Below are 21,629 nucleotides of genomic sequence, written 5' to 3'. Positions count from 1 at the left end.
CGCTGCCCAGGACAGCTCACTCCCAGCATGGAGAAATAGAGACAACAGACTGGTTGGCTGCAGTGCCTCCTGGACCACATGCAGGAAGTGAACTGTCAGGCCAGCAGCCCTGGGCTTCTCCGGCGCCCCTCCCTACACCCACATAGCACTCGGGTGACATTCGCCTGGGCAGGCCCAGATGGGGGCCCCGGTAGGACTGGCCACTGGCGACGGCAAATCCTTATCAACTTGACCTGCCATCCCCCATGCTGCGACTCCAGGCTGGAACCACCTCCTCATGAAGACAAATAAGCCGTCCTGGCTGGAGCCTTCCGTGCCCGCCCACGCCAGGCATTGTGCAAGGGCAGCACCCAGCTCTTCTGGCTGCCTCCTGGGTGCCCTTCACCCCATGCTGGCCTGCTCTCCCCTCCACCCTGCCTTCTCTTTCTTCTCTTCCCTCCTGGGGTCACAGCCTCTAATCCTCCTCATCCCTTGGCAACTTGGGCTCCAAGGAGGGCAGCCTAGGAGGGCAGCCTCCAGCCCCAGGGAGCCGGGCTCGGTGCCCTGGCCAGGAAGCTGGAAGGCACATATCCCCTCTGTCCGGCCACCTCCACAAGGCTCCATTCCGGGTTCCCCTTCTTGTCCGGGGCCTCCAGGACAGTCACCGGCTGGCCTGCCTGCAGACTCACTTCGTGGCTGTTTCTGGCCACAAAGGGGTACATGGCGACCACCTGAAACGGGGGAGTGACAGCCGTGGTCAGGGTGGGAAGACAGACAGACCCCCCCGCGCCCCCCCCCCCCCCCCCCGCCCAGGAGGCTGTGGATCCCTCCCAGCCCATCAGCCCCCACTGCTGGGCAGGCATCGCCTTCCAAGCACATCCGTGGCCTTTCTGTTTCTGCTGCTGACACCCACAGTGAGGCAGGCTCTGTCCTAGCGCTTTGCCTGGTCTTGACTGTCACAATTCTGACTCTATTTGCCCCGTTTTTCAGATAGGGAAACTGAGACTCGGAGAAGTTAAGGCTTTTATTCAAAATCACACGGGTAGCTCTTAATGTGTTCACCTGGCTGTGCAACCATCACTACTGTCGAATTCCAGAACATCCTCATCGCCCCAAAAAGAAACCCCACACCAGTTCGTGGTCACTTCCCATCCCTCCCTCAGCCCCTGCCCACCACTGGTCTTTCTGTCTCTGAACATTTGATGTGCATACCATCACACGCTACACGTCTTTCTGTGTACTACATGTGGGAGCATGCACTGGCACGTCCTTTCTCTGGGTCCCACCCCCTGGACAGGACACTGGTGTAGCTACCAATCAAGGCCGCAGACTCACTGGTAGTGGCCCCTCCAGAGAGGAGAAAAATCAGAGCCCCCCTCCAGACAAGCCCCCTTCCGCTCCCCAACTCACCTGGGTCCCGGCTGGGACAGAGGCAACTAGGGCTGGGGTGGGCTCCGGTGTCGGATGCCGGGAGTCCTCCCAAGGCCCCGCCTGCACCCTGAGCTTCTCCTCCCGGGGGACGATCTGGTAGGGCTCCAGTTTCCCCGCTGGCACGTACCCTCGATGTCCTGCGGACATACCAAACGTGAACTGGCTACAGGCCACCTTCTCCACCACCTCGAGTGGGAGAGGACATCACTGCCGTGCATGGATGTCAATGCCTCCAACACAGCTTCTCAGCACTAAAGGGACATCTAGGAACCTCTCAGCCCCCACCCCCCGGCCCCCTGCACACGCTGCCTCTACCTTCTGCTTGCACACCCCCAGTGACAGGGAGCTCATTCCCTCCTGAGGCGACCCACTCGGTTCTGAACACTCTGACAGAGAGAACAAGTTCTCAGTCTGGGATGAAAACTGCACCTCAGGTCCCTTTCCCCTGAGGCAGCTGCTTCCTCGCCCAGGACAGCCTTCCCCACGAGGCAGACACGGCCTTTCTCTTCTCCAAGTGCCCGGTTCCTTCTCATGTGGCAACTGCTCCAGTGCTGCTCTGGCTGCTGTCGTTAGAACGGCCACCACAGAGCCAGGTCCCGCACGGGTCATCTAGTCGTCACACCAACCACCCGTTTCACTGCTGAGCCCGCCGGGCTGGGGGGCTGCGCCCCGTCTCCCGCTTCATGCAGCGAGTTCCGCGGTGGGACTGGGGTCCCGCTCAGTCCTCGCCACCCGGGAGCCTCGCTTTCATCCCCACTCAGTTCTCCTCAGCTGCGTCAGGAGACTGTTCTTCCGGCATTTCTGCTGGGTTTTCCTGTTTTCTTAATGTTTTCACAGACTTGCTTTTTAAAATCTGGTCTCGTACTATACAATAATAAATAAAGGCATGGGTTTATCTCCTACTTATTTTTCCCAATAAAATTAATATCCTTAAGTAGCAATGGCAATGAACTGTCTGGTGGGGGGAACTGTCCACAGACCCCTCCCGTCCTCCTGTGTGACCCCAGCCTCTGGGTCACATATTCTCTGGAAGATCCACCTCTTCCTGGGTTCATGGTGCCCCTTCCCTCGTGGTCCATCTCTTTCTGGGTTCATGGTGCCCCTTCCCTCCTGGTCCATCTCTTTCTGGGTTCATGGTACTCCTTTCCTCCTGGTCCATCTCTTTCTGGGTTCATGGTGCTCCTTCCCTCCTGGTCCATCTCTTTCTGGGTTCATGGTGCCGCTTCCCCCCTGGTCCATCTCTTTCTGGGTTCATGGTGCTCCTTCCCTCCTGGTTCATCTCTTTCTGGGTTCATGGTGCTCCTTCCCTCCTGGTCCATCTCTTTCTGGGTTCATGGTGCTCCTTCCCTCCGGCCCGGCTACACTGGGGCACTCAGACCTGAGCACCACACCCCCAGGGTGTGACCAGTGCACAGGAAACTCGCCCTCATTCTGGACATCAGACGTCTGTCCACGTAGCCGGATCCAAGCACCCCCTCCGCTGTCTCTCAGGGTGATGCTGAAGTTCTGCCCACCCCTGGTCTGTGAGGTCCCCGAGGCAGGGTCCTTGTCTCCCGTACACAGCGCCCAGCACACAGGGTGCCTGACAGCAGATGTGGCAACGAAAGACTGAACTCCTCTTTTTGGCCTTTCATGCACCACCCTGCCTGGCTATACTCCAGGCCCTGCATTTCACCTGGGCTCAATTCCCACCTTGGATTTGCATGGCCAGACTCTGACCTCCGAGGGCACCTGTGTCTCCCACTGGTCCTGTTGGGTGGTTTTCCCAGAGGGAGGGGAAGGGCCCACCAAGTCCCACATACCCCCAGTGTCCACCAGCCAGCGGCTGCTGTTGCCTTTGGTGTCCTTGTTTTGAAGGAGGGCCACGATTTGGCCCCGAGGCAATGACAGGTCCAGAGTCTTAGACCCGCTGGTGTTGCTTGTCACCTGGTACAGCTTTCCCGGGCCATACTTGGTCAGGAGAGCCTGCACCTGACGCTCAGCCCCTGGCAGGAGCGGCTGGGGAGAGGAAGGATAGAGGCAGTGCTTTAGTTAGCGTGTCAAAGCTGGGGCCAACATCTGCCCACAGTCCCCTGCCTACTAGGCAGCTGGGCCAGATGAGAAACACATGCAATTAGTATCCAAGGGATCTCACCTCATTTAACCTCTAAAATCCCTAGCCTGTTTTGCTCAGTGGTTAGAGCATCGGCCTATGGACCAAAGAGTCCCGGGCTTGATTCTGGTCAAGGGCACATGCCTTGGTTGCAGGCTCCTCCTCGGCTCAGACTCTGGTCAGGACGCATGCAGGAGGCAACCAATCCATGGGTTTCTCTCACATCGATGTTTCTGTCCTTCCCTCCCTCTTCCACTCTCCCTAAAAATCAATGGAAAAATATCCTCAGGTGAGGATTAACAAAAAAATAAAATAAAATCCCTCCCAGGTCTAACCTTCTGGAGTTTTCCAAGTTCTACTTTCAGGTTCTGAAATTGCGCAGTCACAGAGATCCAGTTTAGGTGCTCTACATCCTGCCCCTAGCACCAGGCTAAGTTGACCCTCAGGGTGGTGCCTGGTATGGATCTTTCAACCCATTCGATTGTGAGCTTCATGCGGCACCAGACCTTACGCATCGGGCACCTCAGCCAGCACAGGGCAGACACAGGGAGCCCTCCCACACGTGGGGCGGAAGGGAATGCTGCCTTTTACCCCGTGAGTTTCCAGTCCACCGGTATTTACTGAGCCCATACGTGTTTCCTGGGCACAGTGAGCCTTGTGAATGGTGCAGCAGAAACACAGGAGCAAGTGGACTGCCATCTCGCTGGGAGAACGACTCAGCGCATCCCACAGTCTCCTGGCAGAACCTTTGTTTTTCATTCACTGCTTCCCGCAAAAGTATCAACAAGAGGGGGTTGGGGTGACTGTCCCCTTTTTATAAAACAAAGAAGAAAGGGGAAATGTTGCATATAGATTTACAGTGTATTCTCTTTCTCTTACTATATACATATGGATGTATTTACACTCACCATGTTTCTGTGGTTAGTTATTTCTGGGTAGGGAGGTGCTGGGTATAGGGAGATAGACAGAGATGCCCTCGGGGACATTTGGGCACAGACTCTGCCACAGCCCATACTCCAATGGGTTCACTGAGTCGGGATCAAGAACCAGGAGAACCCAATGTTTCAAACAGGCCCTAAAACGGAAGTGTGGCGATGGGGCCGCGTATTTCAGACCGGTGGAGCTAACCTGAGTGTGAAAGCCAGTGGGGTAGCAAATACGTGCCTTCTTTCTCAAGTCTGGCAGCGCCTACCTGTGTAGAGGACAGCAGCTGTCCCCGGATGGGCCGCCTCACTTCTGTGGGTTCTGTTCCCTTAGCCAAATAGTCAGGAATTTACAGGAGGGTGTGTGTGTGTGCGCGCGCGCCGATTTCCAACATGCACTGGTATTATTATGTTCCCATTTGTTTCTTCCTTTTGTTTTTCCAAGTCTTCTCTTTTTTGGGGCAATTAGCATGGATTGCTTTTCCAGTAAACACTCTGCTGGGGCAGCCTCAGTGGGGGGGAGTGGGACAGCTGTGGTCTGAGGAGTATCAGCCCCAACCCTTCGGAGCGGACACGCATCTCCGATGGGCTTTGCCGGTCTCTGCCCTGTGGACAGGTGCGAAGGCTGCTGGCATCGGCCAGCGCTGCTGGGCCCCTTTCCTCGTCTCTCTGTGTCTCCGGGCCCCCTCTTCCTCCTGGGGAACCTTGGGTGTCTCCTGACCCTTCGCTTCACATCTCACATGTGATTGAACACACAGTTTCCATTTTCTGAAACCCTGGGAGCTCCATATCCCTTCAGCTACTTCTGTTACTTTTAAAACATACACTATGTGGGTATCGTCAAGCGGACTGACTGAAAGATACCCTTTCCTCATACTTTAGAGAAACATACTTTACCAAAACCAGCACTTGGCCCTGGTTTGGCTCAGTGGATACAGCATTGGCCTGCGGACCGAGGGGTCCCAGGTTCGATTCCGGTCAAGGGCATGTACCTTGGTTGCCGGCACATCCCCAGTAGGGGGTGTGCAGGAGACAGCTGATCGATGTTTCTAACTCTCTATCTCTCTCCCTTCCTCTCTGTAAAAAATCAATAAAATATAAAACACACACACACACACACACACACACACACAAACCCAGCACTTGGCCATCCAAAGTTTTGTAAACCATTATGGAGCATACAAACTGCATTTAAAATAAGTCACAGGATGTAATGTACAACACAGAGAATATACTCAATAATATCATAATAACTTTGTACCCTGACAGATGGTCTTACCATGGTGATTATATCTTAAGGTATATAAATTCTGAATACACCAGACACTAATTTAATATTGTATGTCAACTATACTTTAATTTTTTTTTTTAATCCTCACTAGAGGATATTTTTCCATTGATTTTTAGAGAGAGTGGAAGGGAGGGGGAGAGACAGAGAGAGAAACATTGATGTGAGAGAGACACATTGATTGGTTGCCTCCTGCACACACCCCAACTGAGGCTGGGGATCGAGCCTGCAACCGAGGTATGCGCCCTTGACCGGAATCACGCCCGAGACTCTTCAGTTTGTGGCCGATGTCCTACCCACTCAGCGAAACTGGCTAGAGCAACTATACTTTAATTTTTAAGAAATTCCATAGTGAAAAGAAAATTTAAATGTCTTAATTTTTTGTGAATTTTCTTTTTTTAAATCCTTGCCTGAGGATATTTTTATTAATTTTAGAAAGAGAGGAAGGGAGAGGGAGAAAAAGAGAGGTAAACCTGGATCGGTTGCCTCCCGCATGCACCCCGACAAAGGGTCAAACCTGCAACCTGGGCATATGCTCTGACCAGGAATCGAACCCCTGACCTTTCAGTATACAGGACGATGCTCCAACCAACTGAGCTACGCTGGCCAGGACTTAAATGACTTCTTATTTAAACATTTTACTCGTTCTGAATGCTGGTATTTAAAGCAGGTTCAGTGAGAAGGTGATAAGGAGACGGTAAATTTTGATGAAAATTTTGAAGAAGTTCCAGTTTTGGGTGTTAAATGCCACTTGCTCATTATTATGCCTAATTTACTTAATCGTAAAATGTTTGGGCTTTCTTACCCTTGACCCATGAGTTCTGTTCTCTGATGCTTATTGGCCATGAAGAGCATGTGTGGATGGGAATGTGAATCCCACCCACCCCCACCCCCAGCTCTCAGAGAGAAAGGAGAGAGGGAAAGGGAGAACGTGTCCCTGGGTAACAGGAAACATTGAAACTACACAAGGGGGAGGAAGTAGGGGATTGAGCCTCACCCCCTTACAAAGGGTCAAGGAGGTCACTTACTTGAACAGTGGGAGGTGTCAGCACTTTCTCGAAGTTCTCTTGAAAGGAGCGAAGCTGGTGACCGGTCTGACCCAGTGTGTCCTCCACCAGCTTCCTGAAGGCCGGCTCCGAGAGGTGGTGGTGGGGCAGCTGGGTAGGGACAGACACTGTCAGCCCACAGTAAACCCAGGTGCGTTACGACGGGCCTTTGTGTCCTGGTCAGCTGTTGTTTTTGTCTGCCTAGCGCCCCACTTTCCTGCCCATGATGGTGCTCTAGCCACAGAAGTGGCAGTTATGGCACCCCCTCTCCTAGGCCCCATGATTGGTCCAAGGATCGGACAATGGATCCAAGTGGGGCCAATCGGAGTCCTCCCATCAGATTTAGGCCGTGAAGGCTGGGAATGAGAGGGTCGTTCTTCCTTTGGATTCTGAGATGGGAAGGTAAGAGCTTGGAGCTGTTAGGAGCCACCTCTCCCACCACACAGAGAGAGGCCTGCCTGAGAGCAGAGCCAATCCAAAGGGGACAGAGCGAGGGGTGGAGTGAAGTCGAGCCCTGCTGGGTACTGAATTCGTACTGAATGCAGCTGGGTGTCCGGCTCCGACCCCTCATGGTCTCCCAATTATGCAAGACAATACATTCTTCTTTACGCCTGGCTTGGTCTGGAACCCAAGGGGTTCTGAATAACGCTCTGTCCAGAGACTTTGGCCCTGTTCGGCATCTCCTGCACTCTGATCAGATAACCGAGGAGTGAGTGAGACCCCACAGCTAACAAAGACACGTCCTCTCTGTTAACAAACTTGCTGCTCTTGATTCTGATTTAGCGCCTCCTTTCCCCCGTCCCCAGGATGCAGACAGACTGAGGTTCTACCATGCAGGTTTTTCCCAGGCTCCATGGATGAGTCCATCAATCACTGACAGGCCCTAACATTCTACGTTACAGGACCCACCAAGACGTGCCCTCTTTCTGCTTTCATAGAGTTGACCTCCCCTACCGGCATCTGTAACACTCCCCAGCCCAGCACATCCTAGCCTAATACAACGGGGTCTGCAGAGAACCTTAAAGGATGGGAGGAGAATGAAAATACCCTCTAATCAGATTTCCCCTCTGCCTTTAGGAAAGATAAATGCTTCTTCCTGCAGTCGGTTCAGACCTAATTCAATTCAAAAAGAGTATCTGAGAGGGAACTCTGTACTAAATGCTGTGAGGGCCAAAACGAAGAAAAGCCTATAGTCCCAGCCCCCCTCAAAGAGGAGAAACAGCTGTATCCATCACCCCAGGAGGCAGGCTCTGTAAAGTGCTCGTCTCCCAGCAGAGCCTCTCTGCTTCTGAGCTCCAGGGCCTGGAAATGGCCTGGAGTTCCCGCTCCATCCTTGCTTTTATGATCCGACTCTACTAATGGAAGGAGAACAGGCATGAGAGAGATCCAGAAGGTCCCCACAGCCTCCTCCTCGGCACCTGATGGCCTGTTTGGAAGGCCCAACCTCCCTCTCTGCTCCTGCAAAAGACGGCTGAAGGGGCCGCATGGCCTTGCCTGGCTATTCCCCAGAGGTGCCCCCAGTCCGGAGGCCTTACCTGGGCCAGGCTGCTCTCTGCCCTCTGCAACACTTGCTTCGCAAGGTCCCTCTGGAGAGCCATGAATGTGCCCAGGATCTGGCCCAGCCACTGCACGGCCAGCTGGTTAAACTGCGGGAGCTCAGCCACCAACAGGGAATTGAGTGCCTGGTACGTGTGCCGGGCCTCCTCCTCCGCGTAGGTCACGCTGCCCTCCTCCAGCAGCTTCTCTTCCAGCCGCTCAAAGTCCAGTAGTTTGTCCAGGCGTTTCTTGATCAGGTTGTGAGGACCGGCGAGGGCTTTGGCCAGGCTGCCCAGCGGCTGCCCCACCAGGTCTTCCAGCCGCCGCTTCTGTGGGAGAGGGGAGCTTGGGAGCCCAGGAAAGAGGTGGCAGTGGGTGGGCACCGGGGAAAGGGAGCTTTGAAGGTAGACAGGCCTGGGCTCCAGTCCTGCCCCCACTGACTAGCTCTGACCTCTAGCACGCTATCTAACCTTTCTGGGTCTCAGTGTGCCCATCTGAAAAATGGGGACAGTGAAGGTAATGAGGTTAGCAGAGTGCCTGGAACAGAATAGGTATTTAATATGTCACCTCTTTTCTTAAAAAAATAGATTTGTATTGGTTTCAGAGAGGAAAGGAAAGAGAGAGAGAGAGAGAGGAAGAGAGAGAGAGAAAGAGGGAGGGGGGGAACAGCAATGATGAGAGAGAATCATTGATTGGCTGCCTCCTGCACGCCCCCTACTGGGGATTAAGCCTGAAACCCGGGTATGTGCCCTTGATTGGAACTGAACCTGAGACCTTTCAGTCCGCAGGCTGATGCGCTATCCACTGAGCCAAACCAGCCAGGGCTAATATGTCACTTCTTAATATCGTTACTGTGCTTGGATAATGAAAAAGATGTGGTATAGAGTGGTGGTCAAAAGCATAGACTTTGAGGCTCAGATCCAAGCTTGCCACCGACCATCAGAATAATGTGGGTGGCCAGCCCCCCTGAGCCTCAGCTGTCATTTGCAGAATGGGGCTATTAATAGTACCTGCCCCTAAGCCCGTAAACAGCTCGGTGAGGATTAAATGAGGTGAAGAATGCGAAGTGCTTAGCTCAGTGCCTGGCAGACAGTGAGGCTCAGTAAACATTAGCTGGGGCTATTTTTATCGGTAAAACACTAAAAATAATCTCTGCCTTGCTGACTACCCACGGTAGTTATGGATGTGACAATGTGTGAAGGACCTGGCATCTAAATATTATCCTTATAGGTCCTGTCATCTGCCCAAAAAAGAAAGAGGAAGGGAGAAATTCCACTCACAAACTCAGGGAAGGCCTGGAGCTGAAGGTCTCTTGCCAGGTTGCAGTACTGCCCCACAGGCCCCGCGGGCATGTCCAGGTCATATTGCTGCGGCTGGAAGCGGAGGAAAGCCTGGACCAGGACAAATGAGAGACAGAAAGTCATGGCCCGTCATGGACATCTCACACCAGCATCCCCTGCAGCAGACCCCTGAAGAGGCTGTCCAGGCGCCTGCACATCCCCTGTGACAGGGAAGCACATCCCATTCTGTCCTTGGACACCTTGGTTGATTAGACAGTTCCTCCTCCCGTGGTCGGCAAACCATGGCTCATGAGCCACATGCAGCTCTTTGGCCCCTTGAGTGTGGCTCTTCCACAAAATACCACATGCGGGAGCGCACATACAGTGCAATTGAAACTTCGTGGTCCATGCGCAGAAGTCGGTATTTTGTGGAAGAGCCAGTATTTTGTGGAAGAGTCACACTCAAGGGGCCAAAGAGTCGCATGTGGCTCGCGAGCCACGGTTTGCCGAGCCGCAGTTTGCCAACCACTGTCTAAGCTGAGCCCAGCTGGCGTGGCTCAGTGGTTGAGCGTCGGCCTATGAACCAGGAGGTCACAGTTCAATTACCAGTCAGGGCACATGTCCGGGTTGCAGGATCGATCCCCAGTAGGGGGCGTGCAGGAGGCAGCTGATCAATGATTCTCTCTCATCATTGATGTTTCTATCTCACTTTCCTTCTCTCTTCCTCCCTGAAATCAATAAAAATATATTTAAAAAAATAGAGAGACTAAACTGACATCTTTCTCCCTATTCCAGCGCTTCCCAAATTCACACATCTGCATTTCTCCCTTAGGATTTTTTTGCCATGTCTATATTCCACGTGTTCTATTAACACTTTTCTTTAAATCAACTAAGCATTCCTACTTAAAACAATGCATTTAAAAAAACAAATACCTTATGACACTACCATAAAGGGAAAGCCAGTAATAACTGCCATAAATAGTCATGGAAGATCAATTGCTGTGAAAACAAAATTATGAAGTTCTGCCTGGATGCCATTGCCTGCTGAAGGCTCCCAGCCCAAGACTGCTTCTGCCATGTTAGCAGCCTGCCAGCCAAAGAGGTTTTTCTTGGGCTCAGGATGAACAGAGGGAACCACTCTGTCCCTGTGGGATTCCATGTCACCCTGGATCTGTCCCGTAAGTCCTGCCTCTAGGAAAATGCAGCCCGAAAGCCTCCAAACATGACCCTCCTCGACAAAGCCAGATGCGTCTCTCCTGTGCCTCTGGCTTCTCCCCTCACGGCCCTGAGTGTTTTCCCTTCCTTCTCCCTGTGCTGCTCGAATCCTTCCACTGGGGGGCCAGGATGAAGCAGGAACAAGCGGGGAGATGTGTCCACAGAGGAGTCTGAAACGACCACCCCGCTCCTTGTACGACTTCCGGTAATGCCACCCCAAGTCCCATTATCCAAATAGCCCATTATCGTGTGACCAAAGCTGGGTCTGCGCAAATGGACATCCTGAGAACAAAGCCACGTAAGAGGGACACAGTAGATGGAATGAGTCAGCATCGATGACAAGAATTTTGGCACAAGGAAAACAACATGCTGGATGGGAATGCAAGCTGCTGTTCCTATAGGCTGAATTCAGTTTATAGAAATATATTTCCTTGGGCCTGAATAACACTTAAATTTTCTTTTCATTAGCTGTTCCCGTGGGCACATTGTGAGATTTCACCTAAAAGTCTGAATTTCCAGTTTTCTTTTTTTCCCCTTAAAATCAGAACTGGCTGACCAGGGCCCACAGCAACCACTCCCCCGAGTCAAGTAATAACTGCCCCTTTAGATTTTATTCATTCATTCATTCAAGTCATTCAAATTCCAAATATTATTACATGTTGATTTAATTACCAAAAAGGTCTCATAAACAGACATTAGGCTTTATATACATGGACACTTCACTCAGTAATGTTACCTACTTGGCCCCTTTAAGCACCCGAGTTTGCCGCCCCTGCTCTGGGTGCCAGTCTGACAGGGTTCTTCTAAGGATTCTGATCCCAGTGAATTTTTATCCTGCCCAGTTGGAACCCCAACCCCTGAGAGCTCAATGGGCTCAGAAGCTGCCCCTGTCCTATGGCCTGCCCCGGGGCCCTCTTCTGGCCTGCAGCCCGGGAAGACCTCTTCCGTTAGGTTCCTGCAGCTGGTACCTTTGCCAGCTTGTCGGATGGGCCCTGCATGCCTTCTGCCCAGGGAGCCCAACCCAGCCCCACCCACTATGAACCGCAGGATCCTCACCTCCAGATTGTCCAGGTAAGCTGCCACATTGTTCTTCAGCTCAGTCACACACAGCGACACCCAGTGGAACCTCTCTTCTAAGTCATCAAATTCCTTGTCTTCTGTCTGAGAGTCAAGTTATTCTTGTGAGAGCCATGAAAATCCACAAGGGGGCAGTGTGCACCATACACCTGCATCCCCAAGTCTTCACTGGGGACCACCTTTCCTCAGATCTGCCCCAAAGCTGAGTGGGACAATTAGAGGCAGGGAGTGCAACTTAGTGGTTTTGTATTCAGACCACAGAATCAAATACACAAGCATATGAGTCCTGGTTCCTCTGTTTCCAAGCTGTGTGACCTTGGGCAAGTGTTTTACCCTCTCTGAGCCTCTCATCTGCAAAATGGGGGCGTGGGGTGGGGGAGAGGAATAGGAACACCAACTTCATTGTGTGGACCAAGTAGTGCCTGGTTCACAGTAAGTACTTAATCAGCCTGAGCTGCTATTGGTAGCCATCAAGCAAAGCTGGGTCCGTGCCCAGACCCAGAGATTAGCTCTGCTATCTGTGTAAAGAGGTCCCAGAGAGAAAGTGGTACAAGGTGCAGCGGAGAAAGCTCTCCCCAGGTTCCACAGAATCCAGTGGGATGCCAACTCTGCCTGTGCCCGCTATCACTGCTGGGAACCACTTCCCTCCCTGAGCCTCCGCTTCCCCATCTCCGAAGGCAGTCTAAGCACCCTGGCCCACCCCTGCACAGTCTTGCTTGTCCCTTGAGATGTGACCCTTCCCCCTGCCCATGCTCACCCTCAACACAAGCCCCGCCTCCTGCTTCAGCAGCTGGCTCAGCCGGGTGGTCTTCTTGGAGAGGGTGTGCGTGTTGATGCGGGCCAGCCGCTCCCGGAGGGTGAGCTGCTCCACTTTGGTGTACTTGGAAGCTGCACCGACAGAGAGGGAGGGCGTGGGGACAGAAGCTGACCCAGGAGAGCCAGCATCCAGCACAGCTGGCAAGGCACCTGAGTGGGCCCTCTTCTCAACATCAGGGTCACCCCGATGAGAGAGGTGGTGAGTCAGGGAGCACAGGCACAGGGCTGGCCCTCACTCCGAGGTGTGAGCCCCAGCTGAACAGCCTGCTTGACTTGGATAAGTCGCCCCTCTCAGGTCTCAGTTTCCTCATCTGTAAATGAGGCCAGCCAGCTCGTGGGATTGCTGGGAGGATCACCTAAGATGATAGGTCCAGATCTACTTTCTAAAGAACCCAAGTGAGAGGTGATTTGCCTGGGGTCCCTCAGTCACTGTTAGCCGGGCCAAACTGGGCTCAGAACTTCCTACTGATTGCCTGACCCCAAGCCTGAGGTTTAAACCTGGCTCTGTCCCTTATCAGCTCTGTGACCTGGAGCAAATGACTAACGCTTCCAGTTTACCCAACTGTGAAATAGGATTGGCAGTGCCAGCCTCAGAGGCTCAAACAAGATAGTAAATGAAAAACACATCCTAGTTAGCTCTTAGGAATAAACATTAGCTAAATTATCGTTATTAAACTGTCTCGGTTGTGCAAATCAGTTTCTCTCTCCTTTGGACATTGCTTTATTTTTCCCCCCAAACCTTTCTGTTTTAACAATCTGAGAGGCAGGATCCCCACTTATCACCCTTCCCTGTCTAGGTATATACACAGCCCTTTGTCTCCCCGCCCTCCTCCCCGCCCACCCTCCCCCCGCCCCCACCGCCATCATTTCTCCTCCACAGTATAGCAGTCATGTGGTTTGGATGGAACTGCTCCCACTTTAGTTCAAGGGGTGGGTGCTAAGTGCTATAAACCAACCCATATAATCCCATCCCCCTCGTGACAGTAATTGGTTCAAAGAACTAAGCCAATCAGCTCTTGGCATTTCCCTAACCATAGTGATTGGTTCAGGGTGAGCACATGACCCAAGTGGGTCCTATCAGAGTGAAGCTCCAGTTTAATTTTTATGGCTAAGAGGAAAAAGGCCCTGTCTTATCTTGGGGGGTGTGGTATGCAGATGTGTATTTGGAATAGCAACAGCCATGTAGTACTATGAGGGAGGCTATCTGAAGATGGTGACACACAGTAAAGAACAGAGACAAGAGAATTATAGGGAAACTGACCCAGCAACCTGATCAAACCCTACCCAGAGGCCACCTACCTCTGGACTTGTGGTTACATGAGCTACTACCTGCCCTTCATTGGTGAAGCCAATCTGATATGAGCTTTTTATAACTGGAAGTATGCTCACTGATGTATCCTCTAAATTACCCAAGTCCTTACCCACTTCCTTGCGCCTCTTGTACTCATTGATGTTGGTGTTCACGTCCTGGAGGGCAGAGGTAGCCCTCTGGAGGACAGAATAGGCACTGGCATCGGGAAGTGTGTTCTCCAGAATTTTCTGCAGCAGCAGTGGGTACTTGGTAATCCTCTGCAGAGGGATGACCAGTAAGAAACTGAGGCCCGAGGGTCCAGCTTGTGGCCTGAGGGAGAAGGCTGGTATTAGGTAGGAAAAGGCCACCCTTGGGGGCACCAGGGGCCTGTCATTGAACTCACTGAGTGATCTCAGGCAAGTCACCTCCTTCTGTGGCTCCCAGTTTCCTCATCTGTAATGTGTGAGGTCTAGAAGTTAGATGGAAGCTGCTAGTTCTCATTTTACCCCCTTTATGGAACTTGGTTCCCCATTTGTACCAAACCCAATGATCAGTTTTATGCCCTCAGCTTATTCATTCACCCAACAGCAAACACAGAAGACCGCTCCCTCTTTACCAAAACACTCTCTTTATTTGGCCTCAGAGACTCCCTCTGTCCGTCTCCTACTCCACAGACTGCTCTCTTGGCCAATTCTGCTGGCCTCTCTCCAATGCTGGGTGCTCTGGGGCCTCCTCTCCTCCCTCTTCACCCACTCTCTTACTGACTTCATTTAGTCCTATGGCTTTAAACACATCCAAAACTCAGATCTTCATTTTCTACTTCTGTCCGGAGTTCCAGACGCCCATGGCCTATTTAATATCTCACTTGGATATGTCCCAAGCACGACTCTCTATATTGGGCATCCACATGATATTTCATTTAATAAAATGGTTCTGCTACTTCACAAAAGAAAAGCTTTTAAAATTATGGGAGCTTAATGTTTAGAGATGCATTTGAAGTATTTAGTATGTACGGGAAAAAGTCATAACATCTGTATTTTCCTTTAAATAGTTTAGTGTAAAAATAGATGAAGTAAACAGCAAAAGATTAACACTGGTTCATTTCAGGTAGTGGATGTGTGAGTGTTCATTACATTCTTCTATCTCTCTATATGTTTGACATTTGTCATCAAAAAAAGTAAAAAATAAAGCACAGGAACTAATAGTGTCAAGGTCCCTTCTAGAGCTCTGGTTATCTCCAACAGTCCTTCTTTGACCATGACCCGTAGCCCTCAGTCCTGGCTTTCGAGAAACCCAAGAAGGTTCCAAACTTCAATGTGCAAGCACACCTCCTCCATGAAGACTCACAAGCGCTGCGCATGACCACTCTCCGGCCCCCTCTCTGTGAGATGCTAGCCTCTTGCTCTTTTTCCTAAGGAAAAAGCTCCAGACTAAATGGCCAGCAAAGATCAGCCAAGAGGCTAAAAATAGATAGAGCAGGTGAGAACCACCCCACCCCCTGCAGCGAGTGGGCAGGCAGGGCTAGGACCAAACCTTCAGGACACACCTACGCCGACCATCTGCTCTCACCAAAGGTTTCCTAGTGCTTGGCTGACCATGGGCACGGGAGGTGGAAGCAATTGCCAGATTTTGGCAAAATCTGTCCTCTGGGCTTACTTTCCACAGGAAAGGGCCAACTGCTCATGGGGACAACTGTCACCTCACGAATCAGAGGCAGGGGGTCTTCAAAGAGAAGATCAGATCTCTTCTCCGCAATTATCAAGTAACCCTGTCACTGCAGAGTAACAGCAGCCTCTTACCTGTACGGCCTGTCTAAGGTAATTGGGAGAAAAATTTGTATGCAGCCTTTCAGAGAGGCAACAAAAATGACAAGATAATACCCAGAACTAGGGGAATGGGAGGAAACAGACGCTCTTGGTTGGAGTATCAATTGGTGATATCTCTTTGGATAGCAGTTTGGCAGTATGTGAAATGTACAAACCCTTTGTTCCATCAGTCCTACTCTAGTAATCTACCCACATAAATATCAACTCAGGTGAGCAAGGTAGAAGTTATTCAGCAACTACATTTATGACAGTAAAAATTTGGTAACAGCCCAAATATCTACCAACAGGACAATGGTTAAATAAACCATAAAATAAACCATAAACCTGCCCTGGAAAAGAACTCTATGCAGCTATTAAATACATACACACACACACACACACACACACACACACACATGAATTTGCTTATATATGCATAAAGGAATTATGCAAAGATCCATTAGAATTTTTAAGTGGTTACCTAAACCTTGGGGATTGGAGTTGTAATTGAGCGGATAAAGGAGCAAGGTTGGGAAGATCGTTTTTACTGTATAAAATTGGATGTTTTAAAGATTTTTGAACCATGTAACTATGTTACCCATTCAAAATTTTAATTTAAAAATTTGTTCTCTACATATCTCTACCTGGAGCTTCCACCCACTGGTGCCAGCTCTGGCTGTGATGCCACCCGGGGCAGTTCTGAGCCTTTTCCATGGGGCAGAACTTTAGCCATCTGTAGAGAGGCCTCCCCAGGTGTTACACACCTGCCTCCTAACACTGTTGCTGACAGCATGTGGTTCCCCCAACCTCACTGCCCTTCCTATGTTAGTCATCAAAGCTGTTCACCAAATGTCTCTGCTCCTCCACTCCTAGACACATGTGCAGGATAGGACATCCTCGCCTCCTGGTAGTTGGATAAAGCCATGGGAATAGTTCTGGCCCATGAATTATGAGAAGTGATGGATATCTTGCCACAATTAGTGACAAAATTCTGACCATTGGCTATTGTCAGCTTGGATCCCAGAGTGAGCATAGTGCAAAGAGCCCCAAGTCACCCTGCAAGGAGGAAAAGGAAGGTATAAACCTTTGTGGTCTGAAGCCACTGAGAATTGGGAGTTGTTTGTTTCTGTAGCATAGCCTAGCATAGCCCTTGCTGCGACACTCCTGGAGCTGTGTGAGCAGCACCAAATGGGGGTGAGACCTCAATGGTCCCTGACCTTGGGGTCCATGCACCAGGAGCAAATTCTCACTGGCCATTCTACTCACACCACTGCCTCAATGATGGCCTGGATCTCCCGCTGCAGCTCTGGCTCCCTTCGGTACGACTCCACCAGCAGCAAGGCCTGGTCATAGTTGGCACAGTAGACCTTATAGACGCGCTCCAATTCCTCTTGGAACTCCAGGAATAAGTTACCTGACAGTGGAAAAGCAACAAGGAGTTCACAAAGGCATGTCTGTATGGCCCCTTGCTTGGGACAGGGAGGTAGTGAGGAAGACAACTGCCGGCTTAATCCACTTTCTCGCCTTGGGCAAGTTACCTCATCTTCCTGAGTTTCCATTTGTTTCATTTTACTCCCATCATTTTGCCAGAAGGACTGGGTGACAGAATGATGTAGAGCTCAGGCTAATGCACTATGAGTACTTAATACATGGTAGCTATAGTTAGAGCAATAGTATTGATAAGGCTCATATTTGTACAATGCATTACAGTTGACAAAATGTGTTCATGTTATGTCTTTACAGTGACTGTGTGTGCCAAGTACAACCACTAACCCAGTAAGCATGCTATGCAGCACAAACATGCTATAGCACAGCCCAGGAAGTGACAGGCATGGATGGGTGTCAGGCTCAGGGAGAACTAGGGCCAGATTTCCAGTCAACCCTTCCCCAGTTGTGCAACCTGGGGCAAGCCTCCATTTTCCCATCTATAGATTGGAATAGAAATAGTACTCATGCCCTGGCTGGGTAACTCAGTTGGTTAGAGCTCATCCTAATACGCCAAGGTTGTGGGTTCCAGCCCCAGTGAGGGCACATGTAGGAATCAACCAATGAATGCATGAATAAGTGAAGTGGCAAATCACTGTTTCTCTCTCTCCCTCTCTCTCATTTTCTCTTTCTCTCTCTCTCGCTCTCGCTCTCGCTCTCACTCTCTCCCTTTCTTTCTCTCCCCACACACACCCTCTCTCTAAAAATCAATGAATGTTTTTTAATTTAAAAATAGTACTCAACTCCAAGTGTTTTTTTTAAATGAGGATTAAATGAAATAATGCATGTAAAGCCTTTTACACAAATTTCAATCACCAAATATTTACTAACTGCTTATTTATTGACTATATGCCCAGAACTATTCTAAGCTCTGCGAATGAAACAAAACCCCTGCCTCATGGGTCTTATATTCTAGAACAGTGGTTCTCAACCTTCCTAATGCCACGACCCTTTAATACAGTTCCTCACGTTGTGGTGACCCCCAACCATAAAATTATTTTCATTGCTGCTTCATAACTGTAATTTTGCTACTGTTATGAATCGTAATGTAAATATCTGATATGCAGGATGAATTTTCATTGTTACAAATTGAACATAATTAAAACATAGTGATTAATCACAAAAACAATATGTAATTATATATGTGTTTTCCGATGGTTTTAGGCGACCCCTGTGAAAGGGTCATTCGACTCCCAAAGGGGTCGCGACCCACAGGTTGAGAACCGCTGTTCTAGAAGAAGACAGACAATAAGTAAATATCGTACATATGCCAGGTAGTGATGAGTGCCATGAACCAAGACAAAGCCAGGAAAACCCTTGGAGAGTGGTGGGAGATCTATCTAGGGAAGGCTCCCAGGAAGCCTTTTTACCAGAGATCTCCACTAAAAGATAACTTGGGTGTAGCCATGAGACCTAGGGAGCTCCCACATTCTCCCCAACGCGGATGCTTCCACAGCAATGTGACTGATGCCAAAGGAACTGTATCCTATCAGCATGGCCAGGGACAGGGGCGTGCCAGTGACTGAGGGACAGAGGAAGACAAACTCTCAGAGAGCAGGACTGTCCAAAGTAGCAGGAATGCCCAGGACACCAAAATAAAGACTTATTTCCTCTCCGCTTGTCTTTCTCCAGTTACAGCTTATAATGGAGTAACAGCAACAAAGAAGTTACTCCCAGTGTCAAAGGGTAATCGACCTGTAGCTGGGATTAGTGAAAAAGAAGAGTAGGGAGGCAGGATGGTCAAGAGCTAGGGTTCTAGAGTCCGAAAGAGCTGGGTTCAAATCCTCACTCTCCCTGGTCAAGCTGTGTGGCCCCGGGAAAGTTAGTTAACCTCTCCGAGCCTTGGGTTTTTCTTTAGTAAAATAGGGATAATAATCATCAATAAGTAATGGTGTCATGAGAATGAAAAGGGCTACTACATGGTTAAGTACTTGTACTCTCCCTTTTGTAAAGTGGTGGGTTGGACTAGATATTATTGGAGGGTCCTGCCAGCTCTGACAAGCTAGGTTCCAAGGGTCACAAACCCAGACTCCCATTGAGCTGCATTTCCCTGGAACTCTGGACACAGTTCAGTAATGACCCCACGCTGAGGACAACTCCACAGGAATCTAAGGCTGACAGCTGCCCTGTCTTTTGCTTACCAATTAGCTGCACTTGTTTCTCTTCCATGGCGTCTGTCCCCTGCAGATCCTGAAGAAATCTGCTGTTCACCTTGATGATGTCATCGATGTTTGAGAACAAGACATCCAGATCTCCCTGTGGCAGCTGGGAGGAACAAAGAAGCCGTGGGAGGTTGCTGGGAGGTCCGTGGCGTGACTTGTTTGGGGAACAGTCCAGAACACTCACGCCCCCAGGGGCCCATCACTCTTGGGAAGATTGCCCCAGTGGAATGTTTGCAAGGACTTTGAAATTTTATAAATTAGGTTATTTCCATTATTCTACAATGGAAAGCTAAGCTGGGGTATTACCCTAAGTCTGCTGCCAACTATCATTTTTCTTCCCTCAGTTTCCTCATCTGTCATAAAAGGGTGGAAAGTTGGATTTCTTTCCAGCTCTGATATACATGACACCTTCCATCGTGACCTTGAGATGTATTCTGAACTCCAGCCCCTATTAACTAGGCTATTACACTGTTAAAAAGGATGCGGGCCCCTGGCCAAATTGGCTCAATGGTTGGAGCATCGACTCTCAGACCAAACGGTCTCAGATTCAATTCCCAGTGGGGGCACATGCGGGGAGGCAACCAATCAATATCTGTCTCTCTCTCACATCGATGTTTCTCTCCCCCTCCTCTCTCCTTCTACTCTCTGAAAATCAGTGGAAAGAATATCCTTAGGTGAGGATTAAAAAAAAAAAAAAAGGATGCTGGACAGCTATAGGGTGTCCCAAAAATATTTATACACACTTTGAATAATTATAAAAGCAGTGTTTATTAAAATACATTTCATTTTAAAAGTTGAACTCTCAGCTATTAAAGTATGTATACATTTTGGGGGGATATCCTGTATTTATGTGCAGGGACATACACAGGAGATAGATATGTAGAAAGAGATGAGATGTTCTGGATGCATGACCAAGTGGGAAAATGAACTATAGAAAAATACTTAGAGTATGCTCTTATTTTTGTTAAAATAAGTAACAATCTATTCTTGTTTGTTTAATGCCTACAGAAAAAAATCTTAATTTCTGGAGAGTAAAATATGAGAGAATTTTCACCTTCTACATTACCTACTTTAGTATTTCATTCATTTAAGAAACACTAATTGTAGCCCATTATAAATATGTCAAGAACTGGAATATATTGCACTAGTTGGTTTGGCTCAGTGGATAGAGCATGGGCCTACGGACTGAAGGATCCCAGATTCGATTCCGGTCAAGGGCACATGCCCCACGGCGGGCTCTATCCCCAGTAGGGGGGTGCAGGAGGCAGCCAATCAATGATTCTCTCTCATCATTGATGTTTCTATCTCTCTCTCCCTTCTCCCTTCCTTCTCTGAAATCAATAAAAATATTTTTTAAAAAGAACTGGGATATATTGAACTAAATGGTCTTTGTTCTCAAGGAGCTTACATGTTAGGGAATTCTTGAAGTTTTATAGAGAAAGCTTGTATCATTTCTTCAATCAGGGAGAAAAAAGACATAAAAATGAGTACTAAAATAGAAAGCTATCATAGTAATAACCTCTCCCTCCCACCATCCCCCAAATGAGACAATGAGAATGTAGGTCAGTTTAAGCAATCTGCTCTAAGCTTGATAAAGGGCTATTTTACCCATCAGCTCACTTAATCCCTGAGGTGATTACCCCTCTCCCCATCCAGCAGATGAACACACTAAGGCTCCAGGTCTGGCTGAAGGTTACATGGCCAATAAATGGAAGTACAGGGCTTACATCCAGGTGACTTCACATCCACCATGACTTTCCGTCCATCAAGCCTGTTCCAGGAGCCAATGTGAGAACCTAGGGCCCATTTTGCCCCTAGAAAGACAGGCTGTGTGCGGCTCCACCCAGGTACCTGCTTCAGGCGGCTCCTGATGTCCAAGGCACAGAGCTGGAGCATGTGCAAGTAGGAGACCTCGGTGTCAATGAGCTCCCTGATGGCCAGCCTCTGATGGAGCGACCACCTGTCCTCAGAGACCCGACTTTCTCCATCTGGACTCTCTGTCCTGGAGGATGGCTCATCGGCCCCACGATCGGCCATGCCAGCAGGTTCTGGGGAAGACAAGCACATGCCAACTCATTTCCAAGAGCTCTACTGGGACATGCTGTCTCTAATCCAAAGGTAACTATTCACCTAGCAGCCAGAAAACATCTTTAGCTGCATATAGAGTCAAGATGAACCGTGTATTAGCATTTGTGGGTGGGTA

At 49.8% G+C, this 21,629-nt stretch overlaps 1 protein-coding gene across 1 annotated transcript; it reads right to left on the bottom strand.

The window, feature by feature from the left end:
• Positions 1–500: 500 nt before the first annotated feature.
• On the bottom strand, positions 501–21,469 carry ARHGEF37 (Rho guanine nucleotide exchange factor 37; the record flags this gene model as incomplete). Its single annotated transcript, XM_081091105.1, is given in 16 exon segments — positions 501–710; positions 1,390–1,547; positions 3,213–3,408; positions 6,742–6,870; positions 8,295–8,632; positions 8,635–8,704; positions 8,706–8,735; positions 8,739–8,756; positions 8,760–8,789; positions 9,576–9,686; positions 11,847–11,951; positions 12,625–12,755; positions 14,105–14,304; positions 17,046–17,193; positions 19,406–19,529; positions 21,278–21,469. Coding segments are annotated over 16 exon segments (2,184 nt in total). The 5' UTR covers positions 21,464–21,469.
• Between the last annotated feature and the right edge of the window lie 160 nt (positions 21,470–21,629).

This window comes from Myotis nattereri (assembly GCF_964212035.1).
Source record: "Myotis nattereri genome assembly, chromosome: 5".
Lineage (NCBI taxonomy): Eukaryota > Metazoa > Chordata > Mammalia > Chiroptera > Vespertilionidae > Myotis > Myotis nattereri.
Note: the sequence above shows the minus strand (reverse complement) of the source record. Positions and strands in the feature narration are given on the sequence as shown.